Source organism: Marmota flaviventris, chromosome 14 (assembly GCF_047511675.1).
Source record: "Marmota flaviventris isolate mMarFla1 chromosome 14, mMarFla1.hap1, whole genome shotgun sequence".
Taxonomy (NCBI): Eukaryota; Metazoa; Chordata; class Mammalia; order Rodentia; family Sciuridae; genus Marmota; species Marmota flaviventris.
The window spans coordinates 21,144,458-21,159,285 of NC_092511.1; the positions used below are offsets into that span (position 1 = coordinate 21,144,458).

The 14,828-nt window shown below is 40.5% G+C and overlaps 1 protein-coding gene across 1 annotated transcript in view; it reads right to left on the reverse strand.

Annotated features, from left to right (window-relative positions):
* The window catches only part of Rbks (ribokinase), an 86,677-nt gene that overhangs the window by 56,589 nt on the left and 15,260 nt on the right, over nucleotides 1-14,828 (reverse strand). The window contains exon 2 of the mRNA XM_027933424.2: nucleotides 12,914-13,046. Within this exon, the coding sequence (XP_027789225.1) occupies nucleotides 12,914-13,046 (133 nt within the window). The remainder of the gene's footprint in view (nucleotides 1-12,913; nucleotides 13,047-14,828) is intronic.

Genomic DNA, 14,828 nt, shown 5'->3' on the forward strand with positions numbered 1-14,828 from the left:
AATTAGTTCACTAAGAGTCAATCCTGGGGATTTTATGGAGACCTCGAGGGAAGACAAGTCTTCCTCCAGTGGGAATGCTAACTATGAGATACCGTAATCCTGGAGCCCCTGGCTCACCATGTGCAGCCAGCCTACATGGAAACAGACACATAGCAGACAGGGGAAGGTGAAGACACGGGAAGATACAAACTCCTAATAGACTAATGGGCGCCTAAGCTGCCCTAAGCCAGCTCTGCCACGGGGCATTTCAGTTATATAAGCCATTTCACTCCTTTATAGTTTTTTTTCTTAAGCTATTTTGAATTGGTTGTTTATTGTATTGTCCAAAAAGTCCTGACTAGTCTAGAGGGCTAGTCCGCTTGCTCTGACCCTGAACCATAACTCGAGTGGTTGTGCTTCTGTCGGGATCCTCAGACCAACCTACTGCTTTGTGGCCCACTTTGGTCACTGGGTCTCTCTGTCAGAATGAGTGTGAATCCTAATCATCTGGTTAGTTCCCTAGCTCATCTGCCTAGTCAACCATCCCCAGAGGCCAGGCCTTTAGGTCTAGGCTCAAGCCCAGAAGACACTGCAAGGCCTGTGACATCAGCTACTTCCCATTCACATCTCTATTGCCAGTTCTGGCTTCCTGGTGCTGTGATGGCTGCATGCTCTGGCATCCCCTGTCATGCCACTCTGATATACAGCCACTTGTCTGACTGCCACCTTGGCTGGATCTTGGCCTGACTTCTAAGTTGAGTCCATAGCAGAAATTATAAACTGGTGGGTGAGAGTTGAATCTGACACTTAGATGCATCTTGCTGGTCCTACTATTTTTTAAGATATACTTTATTTTTAAAGGCAGTTTTAGGTTATTAGCAAAAGTAAGTGTTAAGTACAGAAAGTTCCCATGTACCTGCTGTCCCTCCCATCGCCCGGTCCTGCATCCCTTGTCATCAACATTCTGCACCAGAGTGGCATCTTTGTTAAAACTGATGAACCTACACCAAAACATCATTATCTCTCAAACTCCACAGTTTACATGGGGTTCACTTTTTGTGTTATATACACTCTTTGTGTATCCTGTAGGTTTGGATGAGGGTATAATGACAGATACCCACCATTATAGTATCATAAAGGATAGGGTAAGTATCATTCCCCTAAAAATCCTCTGGTCTCTGTCTATTCATCCCTCCCTCTCTCAGCCCCTGGCAACCAGTGATCTTTTCACTGTCTCTGGAGTTTTGACTTTTCCAAAATGTCATATTGTCAGAATCACACAGTGTGTAGCCTTTTCAGACAGGCTTCTTTCATTTAGTAATATGCATCTGAGGTCCCTCTGTATCTTTATGTGGCTTATGCGCATTCCTTTTTAGAGCTAAATAATATTCAGTTGTCTGGATGGACCATATTTTATTCCTCATTTACCTGCTGAAGGATATCTTGTTAGCGTCCAGGTTTTGGCAAATATGAATAAAGCTGCTGCAAACTTCCACGTGTAGGTTTGTGTGTGATTGCCTTGCTATTTAAAAAATTTTTTTTTAAACCTGGTGCTGTGGATTGAACTCAGAGCTTGTGTATGCTAAGCACATGCCCCATCACTGAGCCCCTCAGTCCCTTATTTTAAATTTAATCAGCAATCATATTTAAATATTAAGAGATTACACAAAACAGATTTCCAGGAGGTCCTGAAAATCCAGAGATTCTGGTGACACCGGGTTCACACTCCTACAAGGCAGGAACTAAGAGGTGATGGCCCCCAAAGTAGGCACAGGTTCTCAAGTTCACTCAGCCCTACTTGGCCTACACAGCTCCTGTTACCTGCCTGGTTCCCCAGGCCCTAGGCTTGCCACCTCTTCACGGTACTTCTAGTTTTCTGTTCTGCAAGCAGCACTAAGATTTCCTGGTGAATATGTTCCTTCACAGAAAACTGTTTCATTTTGGAGCTATCAAGAAACACGGGGATTTACTTAGGTTAAGATCCTAGGGAGTCAGATATTGTGGCGCACACCTATAATTCCAGCCACTTGGGAGGCTGAGACAGAAGGATCGTTAAGTTCAAATCCAGCTTTAGCACAAGCAAGGCGCTAAGCAACTCAGTGAGACCCTGTCTCTAAATAAAATACAAAATAGGGATGGGGGTGTGGCTCAATTGTTGAGTGCCCCTGAGTCCAATCCCTGGTACCAGCCCCCCCAACCCCCCCCCCCCCCGAAAAAGATCCAGGGAATGTGGATAAAATGGTCTGAGCAAACTTTGGGATCACCTAGACCAGGGGGTTGGAAACTCCTTTAATGAAGGGCCAGGCAGTATATATTCCAGGTGTTATGGGCCACATGATTTCTTTTGTAAGTATTCAACTCTCTGTTATAGTGTGAAAGTAGCCAAAAGACAATCTGAGACAAATGGGTGTGGCTGTGTTCTAATCAAGCTTTCTTTACAAAACTAGGCAGGTAGGTAGGATTTGCTCTGTGGGCTACAGTTTCTTGATTCCTGACTTTTGCTGAGGCTGGTTCTGAACATGCAATCCTCCTGCCTCAGCCTCCTGAGTCACTGGGATTACAGGCGTGTGCCACCGTGCTCGTCTGATTCCTGATTTAACTGCCATATCTGATACCTTCTTCCTTAAAGAACACTCTTCCTTTTGATCTTTTTCTGGCCTAAATGCTGTTTAGGCAACAATCTCAAACAATGTATAATAACTTCTTACCAGCAGAATTCAATATGTACAGGGAAGTACAACCCATATAGCAAGTACTGTCATGGGGAGGGTTCCCTGTTGGAAGGAGCTCATCTATCAGAGGTTTCCCTGATGGAGGCCAGTTATTTATTTGCTAGGTGAATGCAAAGGGATCTCATTCAACAGGTTAAAGATTCATGCCAGAAACTAAATCTTTGTTCTCTCATCTTACTTTATATAATAACTCTCTCCCGTGGGCAATCAAGGTGTCACACAGCTGGGAAAAATGTCCCTATAAAAACATGGCAGGGATTAGGAAAAGGCCATTCCTAGGCATGAAGAGCTTGATAGAAATTAGAGCAATGAAACTTTTCTTCTCCTTTTTAACAGTTTTATGCAAGCAAACTCTATTAAAGGTGAACATCAAGGGCAGCCCTAGCAAGTGGAGGTGATGATACAGACATTACGGAGTTTAGGGGATTAGGAAGAATGTTTCAGAGCAGAAGGAAACCATAGAGCCTGCAGCTTTGCCGTCAAGAAACTGATCATCAAGGAATAAGAAATACAGAGGCACTGTACAGGTGGCATAGCATGTGCATCAGAGGTGTAATTAGGAAGAGATTTCATGCTCAGGGTGCACTTTGGAGGCTTGCTGTAACTGAATCTTACTTAGAGGCTGCCATCTCTGTCTTCTTCCTGCTCAGGGAATGACTTGATTTCTATATCCCTTGGTGATGGTTATCATTTCTGATTTATTCCAACATGGATTCCCTGACAAATCTGTTTGGCTGGTCTAGTTTTAAACTCTTAAGTGAAACAAAACATTTTGCTTTTGCGGCTTAGTGGTAGAGCTCTTGTCTAGCATGTCTGAGGCACTGGGTTCGATTCTCAGCACTGTGTATAAATAAATAAAAATGAATAAAATTAAAGTCCATCAACATCTAAGAAAATATTTTTAAAAATTTTTTGCTTTTGTTTCTTCGATATTCCATTGTTAAAAACAGAAATCAGATAACTAAAAACATAGTGGAAAAGTAATGACACTGCTAAGGATTAAGAGAAGTCAACCCTAGTGCCATTAATTTTGCATCTAGTCATGGTGACCCATTATAAAATAAAATGAGGAATAAAAAGCCTAAAAATAGGAAGGTGATTTTTTTCATTTGTGTTATGAAAACCAGAATCCTTTTCCTGCTAGCTGTGTGATTTGGGGCAAGCCAATTTAATTCTCTCTAGGCCTCAGTTTCCTTATCTAAAAATCACAAGTTTGCTGTGAGGAGACAAGAAAAAAAAACTATATGAAAACATACTTAGAATTGTAAGGGATTAGGGAAGGCTTCTGTGCTACTATCCTCCTCCTCCTCCTGAGGGCAGTGAGGCTGAGGCTGCTTCTCTGGGGGTTGGGGGAAGGGGACAGGACTACTGTTGCTTGATTTTCCTCCACTCCCAGTGCTGGGGATTGAACCCAGCACTTCATACATACTTGGCAAGTGCTCTACAAACAAGAATTCCACCAACCCTGAATTCTAACTTAAAAACCACTTTCCCTCCATCTGGTTCCAATTCTTCCAGTTCCCTGTTTTCAAACAGAAGAACACTTGGTCATGGAAACAAGTACTTATGAGGTTACATTATTATTATTATTCTAATAAAAACACAATAACTGCTATTAATGATTTGGTGTAATTAATACTGTTCAATGCAATCACTTATCTTTATTTTTATGAGAATAATATCGCCAACTGGCAGCATCTGTGCCTTGGGCATCAGGAAAAATCTTTAAGTGTTAAGTGGATCGAACTCACACATTAACATGTGGACAAGAGCAATGGAAATCTGTGTCCTTTTTAAAATGCTCCTTTTCCTTTCTGCATTATAGGGTTGCACAGATAATACATGTAATGTTATATTGAAAGAATGCCCTCTTCCCTAATTCTTTACCTTCAGAACCTTTTACACATTTATTTACTCATTTATACTTCTGGAATTACTATTTTAAAAAAAGTTGAGAGAAGGGTATACCTCCCTATCCCTTTTGCTTCCTTTGACTCAAATTTAAGCTTCTTTCCCAGTTATTGGAAGTTGATAACCAAAAGTCAGAGGAGTAGAATCCAAGCAAAGGCTTTGTTTCCTGCCAACGAGAGCTGAGAGTATCTTGAAAAACATGGTGAATATCACAAATGGGAGTTCTGACAAAGGAAGCTGGTATTAATGAACTTAATATAAGATGATTTTAAAGAAATCTTTGGAGGGCTTCTTCTGTTTCCCCGGTCACACTTTGGCCATCAAGTTGATAAGAAAACTTTAAATGTAAGCATCTTGGCCATGAGGCAAATGGTGCATATGGGAGTCAGGAAACTTGGAGTCTAATTTCAGTTCTGCCATTATCAAGCTAATTAAAATTCTTTGCATTTTGCCTCAAATTGTTCTGTCTGAGCCAGGCTGTAGGGTGGGGGACTGGTGTGAATTCTCTCTGGCAGGCAGGAAACCAATGGTTCTCAACCTTGTCTGCACATTGGCATGTGTCCGTCTGGGAACTTATACAAGTCCTGACGCTCTGGTTACACCCCAGATCCATTAACTCAGACTCTGCAGCTGTGACTGTGGCAGGCTCCCCAGGTGATGATACTAGGTGGTCCAAGTGGAGGACCACTGGATTGCAGAAAGCTGAACAAGTGTCTCTAAAGCTTTTGTTTGGAATAGATGATGGAGGAGCGTTCAGCCTGGGTGGTTCTGTGCTGGTAACTCTGCTAAGTGGGAGAGGGAGAAGAGTGGCTTTTGGAATCTGCTGGGGTGAGGGGCCCAGCAGGCTCCAACACTAGGATCAACATATGGTGCAGCATAGAAGTTTCCTTAGCTAGTGTTTGCTGACCCAGGTCTCAATTTCAAGTAGCCCAGGTGTGCCACCCCTTGCTTCTTTTGCTTCCATCTTTCTAAAATTCATATTTATCACACTCCCCCGGGGAAAAAAAAAGATTTCTGTTTTTCACAGTGGTCCACGGAAAGGAACTATGAACTTGACATTATCACTTGATTGTGTTAGAATACAATGTGAGTACAAAGTCACGTTTATTTCCTTGTCTTCACTTCTGAGGACTCAGGAGTCATTTCTTTTCTCCTTTACCTACTCAAGCCTGACTTGTTTTCAAGCAGCAATTGAAGGTCGACCTTCCTCCCTATTTTGGCTCTCATTAATCCTCTCATTTCTGGTACTCCTACAGCATTCTTAATCAGTGCCATAATTTATTCAATGCCATCAGATATTCTTCGCAATTTCGTATTTGTCAGTTTAGGCTTCCTAAACCTTGCTGAAGACCCTAGCCTGAAATATTGGGATCCCTTCCCAAGCCTGTATACTAGAGGTGTTCCTATTAGGAATGGACCATCTTGATTACCTTTCTGTTCATTTTTCTTGGACCCATCTTGTTCCTGAAGGGACATGACTACAATTACTCCCGTATTCTAGTTGTGGCTGCAGGATGTTCTACAAGGTTCTGTTCCTACGGGCCCTCTTGAAGGCACCCTCACACTCTTTTGGCTGCAGCAGTGAAATTCTGTTGGGCAGAAAGATTCTTGAAAACTCATATAACCTGAGGTAGGTTATCTGTGTATGGCTGTTCCAGGCGAAAAAGGCTAGATCATCTATGGTTTCTTCTGTGGACAAGGATTTAAGCCAAGGCAACTCACAGAACCTAAGTGGCACCTCAGGAAACCCTAGGCCCAGCTCTGCTCTGAGTACTATAGAGCAGCGTCAGCCAATGGCACTTGGTATAGTGGTGATGTGCTCTACATCACAGGCCCTAGAAATACAGCCTGTGTGGTTGAGACATCCAGCTTTTAGTTTTGTTTTAATTACATTGAAATCTAAATGGCCACATATAGCTGGTGGCCACTGTACTTGACAATGCAGCAAGGTTCATGGAAGACAAAAGAGCTGTATTTACAGAAGCAAGGGTGCTTCCTCCAGCAGAGCTGCTTCTTTCAATCGACCACTGCAGGTTCTCTGGCAGTGAGGCTGGGCCTCAGTGTGGCTTCTGCCTTCCAGAACTATGCTCAGTACTGAGGAGGGAAACTTCAGTTAGCTCTATGATACTAAACTACTAAACATTTCTTCTTTTGGTACTGAGACTGGACCCAGGAGTACTTTACCACTGAGCTATTTCCCTAGTCCTTTTTAATTTTAATTCAATACAAGGTCTCACTAAGTTGCTTAGGACCTAAGTTATTGAGGCTGGCCTTGAACCTGCAATTCTCCTGCCTCGGCCTCCGGAGTTGTGGGGATTACAGGCAAATGCCACTGTGCCCAGAAAATTTCTACTTTTAAAATGATTGAAAAAATGGTTCTTTAGGCTGCTTGGAATCCTTGAAAGGCAGACCCCATCTAGTAATTCCATCCTTCAATAAATATTCAAGGTAAATAAAACAGAAAGGACTAAGGTATCTTGCCCAAGGTCACATGAAATTGAATACTTTGCTGAAGAAATTATCATGGATATTAAAACAGGTTATAGATTTTCAAAGAGCATATATGAAAATATTAACAATAAAACAAAGATAAATGTCATTTAACCTTTATGATTCAAGACCTTTTGTGACTTTTCAGTGCCGGTGGGGGGGTGGTTATGACGATCAGCCAATTAAGGAGATGATTGTATTGTTGCTATACAGCAAAGCCCAGAAGTTTTTTTTTTTTTTTTTTTAATAAGTCTTTCAGATTAAATTTTTTTACTTGTCATTTATCATCATAAAAGATAAAAGAAGTGCTGGGTGAGGTAGTACATGCCTATAATCTCAGCAACTTGGGAGACTGTGGGAGGAAGATCTCAAGGTCAAGACTAGCCTGGCAATCTACTAAGACTCTGTCTCAAACTGAAAAATAAAGAGACCTGGGATGTAGTTTGATGATACAGAGGCCCTGGGTTCAATCCTTAGGAACACAGATGTACACACACACACACACACACACACACACACACGATACAAGAATATATACAATATCAGTTATTTAAGCTGCTGGTTGTTTAAATCCTGGATATAGGAGGGTTTACCTTAATAATAATCTTTAGTATATAAAGCTAATGTAATAATCACCATTATTAAGCCTGATCATCTGGGAGTAGTGGTAGGTTTGGGTCATCCCATTATTTTCTTTCATTTCCGTCACTTCTTCCTATGTAAGATGACATAAGGTACATACTATTTGTTTTGTTGGGGTCATAAGATCCCCTGTGTTTGGAACTCCAGTCAGCACAGCCAAGTGGTTTTGGCCCTGTTGCCCTTTTACAGAGTTCAGGAAAGGACAGATTTTATTTCATTATATATTACCTGAAAGGACCTGATTACTAATTTTTGATCTCTGAAGATGAAAACCTCAATGTGCAGCCAGCTGATGCTCCCACATCATCTAGCACAGAAGGCAGCTTGTAGGGTAAGCTGTGGGCACTCTCATGAACTACTTTTCAAGTGCTCTGTGGTGAATGTCCATTTTTTTTTTTTTACAACCCATTATGAATTAATAATTTTGTAAAATATAATAATAGTGAAATAAAAACAAAAGGAACCCTACAAAATATAAGGTCTGATTTATTATTACTGTTATAGTCAACAACTACAACATTACCATGTCAAATTGCTATAAATGATTCTCTGCAGACTTTCAAAGCCGTGACAGCCTGTAGTCTGGTACAGGCCTGAATGAACTTGGAATAGCATTGCCCTAACCTACTGCCTGACCTTTCTGAAGGGAAAATAGATGGCTACCTGTATTAGATAGTCTCAGGTTTGTAGGAGGGAAGACCAGGCAATGTTTGAAGGTCATTCCAGTTTGCTGATTCCTGACCTGGGTCATTTGGGTCCATTTCTGCTCATGGCTTCCATTCACCTATAATGAAAGCAGGGCTTCTGGGCTCATTTGTGTCTCTGTGTCTTGGGCTCCTTGTTCAACACGGTTCTCCTAAACTGCCAGTGTTTGATGCTTGGAAATAACTCCCTCCTCCCCAACATTTAGCTTCAATAGAAAGGAGGAGGAAACATTTACAATATCTCCCTGGATTTTTAATCTCAAAATACCATCTTCAATTGTCATTGGACTGTACAGTTTTAGCCCATGACACATTCCTTTTTTTTTTTGTACTGGGGATTGAACCCAGAGGTGCTTTACCACTGAGCTTCATCCACAACTCTTTTTATTTTGAGCAAGTGTCTAAGTTGCCGAGGCTGGCTTTGAACTTGGGATCTCCTGCTTCAGTTTCCCAAGTTGTTGGGATAACAGGCATGTGTCATTGCATGTGCCACCTGGTCATGACATAATTCTTAACTACTTCAAGTGTTTCATTACATATGTATCACTGTGCAAATTTTTTATTTTATTTTATTTTTGCTTTTTGCAATGCTGGGTATCAAACTCAAGGTCTTTTTTTTTTTTTTTAAAAGCTTGGTCGAAAGTATTTGAATGGACTGAGACATGCACATAACACCTTTTAAAAATAACCACCTTTTAAAAATAATTTTTTAATACTTATTTTTCAGTTTTCGGTGGACACAACATCTTTATTTTATTTTTATGTGGTGCTGAGGATCGAACCCAGCGCCCCGCACATGCCAGGGGAGCGTGTTACCACTTGAGCCACATCCCCAGCCCCAAACTCAAGGTCTTGTACATGCTAGACAAGTACTCCACCAATGAACTGCATCCCCAGCCCCTTACAGTTTAAATGTTGATGTGACTCATACTTTTCGTCACAATATCTTGACAAATAATTCTCTTTAGCAATATAAGCATTTTTGCCTGTGCCACCAAACAATCTTGCTTCATTAGAGCTTGACTTCTAACTTTTTATAGAGTAGGGATAGGTAAATTAATGTTGCTAAGAAAGAGGGAATTTTCTAGTTTTCTTTTCTCCTATCTGTTCATTTTTATCTTGATTAATTTTATGATTTTGGTTTGTTTTAATCAGTTTTTTTTTTGTTGTTGTTGCTGTGAATAACCAGAACAACTGTAGAGGAGGAAAAGTTTATCTGAGGTCTCATGGTTTCAGAGGTCTCAGTCCATAGGAAGTTGGTTCCATTCCTTGGGGCTCAAAGTGAGGCAGAACATCATGGTAGAAGAGTGTGGCAGAGGAAGGCAGTTCACATGATGATCAGACAGCAGAGAGAGTGACTCTACTTACCAGATACAAATATATACCCCAAAGCCATGCTCCCAATGCTCCATTTTCTCTAGTCACACCCAACCTGCCTTCAGTTACCACTCAATTAATACCATCAGATGATTAGTCCATGGATTGGGTTAAGACTTTCACAACCCAATCACTTCTCCTTTGAACCTTCTTGCATTATCTCACACATAAGCTTTTGGGGATACCTCACATCCAAACCATAAGAAGGTTTCTAATTTGAATTTATCATCTTTAAAAAATTTCTATAATCTGTGGTGGTGCATCACTGTAATCCCAGTGATTTGGGAGGCTAAGGCAGGAGGATGACATGTTTGAGGCCAGCCCCAGCAATTTAGTGAGAACCACAGCAACTAGGCATGACCCTGTCTCAAAACAGAGAATAAAAAGCAATGGGGATGCAGCTCAGTGGTAAAGTGCCTCTGGGTTCAATCTCCAGTATCCAAAATAAACAAATAAATGAAAATAAAAAATTACAATCTGCTATAAAACAAGTTTAGCCAATTTGCTTAATAAAAATATAATTTACGGGCTAGGGGTGTAGCTCAGTGGAACAGTACTTGCCTAGCATGAGTGAGGCACTGGGTTCTATCCTCAGCACCGCATAAAAATAAATAAATAAAATAGAGGTATTGTGTCCATCTAAAACTAAAATTTTTTTAAATCAAGAAAAATATAATTCACAGTGGAAAGACTTCATGATGAATGGATAGATAATAACTTCTATTATAAAAATAGTTTTCTTTTAAGAAGTCTAAGAATATTATACAATTTGGTCAAACTTTTAAATAAATCCCCATCTAAGGGTTCCAGAGCAGCTAAGCAAAGTTGCCCTGCAGAGGTTTTACCTGAAGTCATGTTTTCTTATTCTTTACTGTGCGGGCTAAATTCCACTGTGGGACAAGTATGAGATGACTATGCTGGAGCCACAGTAGATGTGAAGAACTTTTGAAACTGTTGAGATGCTAACATAAACCATCACACTCCAGAAGAAGACAGACAGCACCTGTGCTTCACAACCAGCCTCCTAACTGGAACATTTCCCAAAATACAGCTCCCTGCCATTCCTCTCACATCCACTCATCTGGTTTCATGATTCATTTCCCAAGTTCAGTTCTACAATTCAAATATTTCTATTTTGTGTTTCTCTCTTTGCCTCAAATTCAACAAACCTAAAATAAAATCAATCTCAAAATCTCAGTGTTGGATGAGATCCCAGGGGACATCTAATCTTGACTTCAATGGCTACATGAATAGTTTCTATAAGGCTTCCAAGAGGGAAGTTTCTCTAATCTCTTATTTCACACCTCCAGCTCCAGGGAACTCCCCTCTTCCCAGGACAGCCATTTTGGGAACCCAGCTTCCAACACCAATTCTACGTCCTGGGTTTTCCTGCCAGGAAATTATATCATCCTCTTTCTAGCTCTTCTGTCCCCTTAAGTCTGCAGTATCTGATTACTCCTAGACTATACTATTTAATCAAGTATGGGATGGGTAAGGCCTAAAGCTTTTCCTCAGCCCCTTCTCAGAGACCTTTAATTCCTAGAACACAATTAATTGTGGATTAATTGTACTGATAATTAAAATTAATCAAGAAATCAACCTTAGCAATTAAGGATTTCTTACTTTGAATGTTGTACTTCATGTGATGTTTTTGACCAAATAGCCACATGAGAATTATATCATGTAGCCATAAATTAGAAAGAGAGATGAAGTGATAATTGTGTAGTTTATATATCACTTACAGACTCCTGCTGAGAGAAAAGTGTTGTGTACAATGGGAAATGATATTTCAGAGACGTTGGCAAAATCTGCACAGTTCACAGAAGAGGGCTCATTTTTTTAAGTCATGTTTTTTTTATCTGCTACTCTGTAAACCTAGCCTGTTATTTCCTATATAAAACAACAACAGTGAATAAATACATTTTTACATTTAAAGGTAAAAAACCCAACATAATCTACTTTTCCTGTTATACTAGTAATGCTAGCACTTCAAATTACATGAAAGATGCAAAATTTGAAACTTTTCATTGATTTTCAAATTATTTCAGTAGGATGAATAGAAATAGAATCCCTGAATGTTACATATCATTTCTCTCCACACCTGAACACAGACGTGTGCCAAAGGATGAGTTATGTGTAGTTCATTAAGGCCCAAATTCCTTTCTAAGATATGGCACTGGAAGAAAATGACTTCGTGATGAGTAAATCACCAGTTACTGGACTAATTTTCCAAAAGCTGTGTTGCTGCAAAGAGACCTGCTAAACACAGGGTGAGTCATGCTGCTGTTTAGAAGCCCACCAAAGAAGGCTATTCCGTCGCATCTCACACTTGAGTTAAAAACGTGTTCCACTCAAGGAGGGCAGCACTAAGTTATTTGAGGACTGCTACTTCCTAGAGGATCCAGCGAGGTAGAAACTAATAGAGAGGACAAGGAGGATTACTCTGTCTTGTTTAGATCTTTAATAATGAGCCCAAAGACTTTTGACTTTAATAATGAGTCAAAAGACTTGTGAACAGGTGCTCTAACAAATGCCCATGCTGGCGTGTTCACAGCACACTATTCACAACAGCCAAATGGCGGACACCGGGCAAGGGTTCATCCATCAATCACTTGGCTATGGATGGATAGACAAATCGTGATATAGCCACACAATGGGATAGTATTTGTCCATAAAAGAATAGGATTACTGATAAATGAGGCAAGGTGGTTGAACCTCAAAAACAGCATGTTCAGTGAAAGAAGACAGTCACAAAATGTCACATATTACATATTCCACTTAGATGAAATATTCAAAATAGATAAATCCATAGACATGGAATGTGGATTGGTGGTTTCCAGGGCAGGGATGGGGGTGGGGGGAGGACAGGAAAGAGGAAATGGGAAGAAACTGCTTAAAGGGTTTTACTTTGGAATGACCGTGATATTCTGGAACCGGATAGAAGCATAAGTTGTACAACACTGTGAATATCCCAAATGCCATTGAATTATTCATTTTATAATGGCTAAGAAAAATAAAAGCAACAGATTTGTCTTAAAGCCAAACTGTTGCTTTTAGAATCCTCACCATTGGGCTTACCTTGCACACCATGGACGTCTTTGCTCCAAGCTTAGCAGCTTGGACACACTGGTTGGCACCTTTCCCTCCAAAGCCAATAAAAAACTTGTGTCCATGGATGGTTTCTCCAGTTTTTGGCAAACGAGAAGTCAGACTATTATAATTTAAAAAGAGAAGAAATAAAGCACATTGGTAACTACAATAAATTTAAGTTCTATAGAAGCTACCTGGTGCTGCACTACATAGTCTTATCATTAAAACTGAGAGCTGACACAGGGGAGATCGCCTCCCCCTCAGGGTGACATTCAGAGTTCCTATCATTGCTGGCATGGCCTTGACAGAACTGTCTCTCTATAGCCCACTGATGCAGCTGGACTTTGGGGGACAGCTGCTGGGGTACACTACATCAGGGTTAGTCACAGGTACTTCTGTTTCATACTCCCTCCCCAGTGGCTAGCACAGGGCTTTATTCACAGTGGGAGGTACAAAACTGGGATGAAGTCAACGTGTATTTCTGTACAGGATTAGTAGGTCACTTCTATAAGAGGGGAGAGGTGTACTAGGATTCTAGTGATCATGTACAGGACCTAAGGAGAAGAGGGAAAGTGTAATTCCAGGCAGGCAGGAAAAAATTCTATTTGTTGCTGGGTGCTGGTGCAGTGGCTCACACCTGTAATCCCAGCGACTGTGGAGGCTGAGGCAGGAGGATTGCAAGTTTCAGACTAGCCTCAGCAACTTAGAGAGGCCCTAAGCAACTCAGCAAGACCCTGTATCAAAACAAAAATCAAAAAGGGACTCAGGGCATAGTTCAGTGGTTAAGTGCCCCTGGGTTTAATCTTCAGCACCATCTCCCCCCAAATTATTAATTTACTTGGAGGTAGAAATAGGAGCAAGGTATTGAGGGGGCAGGATCAGATTTGGATCCTAGTCCATCATGCATGCCACATTATTCCATGCATTGACTAAAAAGAACATCTATTTAAAGCAATGGATCCTAAAGAGCTATTTAGTTTTTAATTTTTATTATGGAATTTTCCAAACATTAGAGTAGAGAAAGTAGTGTATTGACTCCCCTCACTCCTGTCACTCATCATCCAGACTCAGTAACTATCCACCCACGGCCAATCTTCTTTCAGTCCCTACCTTCACTGACTTCTCCAAAAGCTAAGAACTTTTTACCATGTTATTGCCTAATCATGTTTGTTCCAATATAAGATTTTTAGCACCTTAAAGATGGAAGATGTGAGCTGGGGTTGTAGCTCAGCAGTCGAGTGCTTGCCCAGCATGTTCGAGGCCCTGGTTTTGATCCTCAGCACCACATAAAAACAAAGTAAAGGTATATATATATATATATATATATATATATATATATATATATATATATATATATATATAAATGATGGAAGATGTGAGGAAACAAAATATTTGGAGGAGGACAGCAAATGATTGACTATAAAATGGAGGAGGAGTTCTGGGTATAACAGTGAATGGAGATGGGCTCTAATGGCAGGAGGACTGGGTGCCTGGTCACATAGAAGAGGTCCAAGGGCCAGATGGAGCAGTTGGAGGAGGGTGGTGTGACCAGAAAGGTTAATTTAGGTAGGAAAGAAAGAGGTAAATTTGCAATGGTACACCTACTGAGAATAATGAACAAATTATAAATTCATATTAATTTTTAGGCTGTGATGTATCTGAAGTCAGTATCTTATTACATATCATTACATTAGAATAAAGAACAACGCCAGTTCCTACAGGTCACTAACAGCTTGTTTGCAAATGGGCTGACATATAGTTGATGCCAAGAACACATAATTTCTTCAAAAGACGAAGCTCAACCTGTGAACCTTCTTTATGTGATTCTAAAAGTGTCAATAAGTTGGGCTAAACTATTCCATTCCCTAGCAGTATGCTGTCAAATATGGTTGAAATTCAAAAA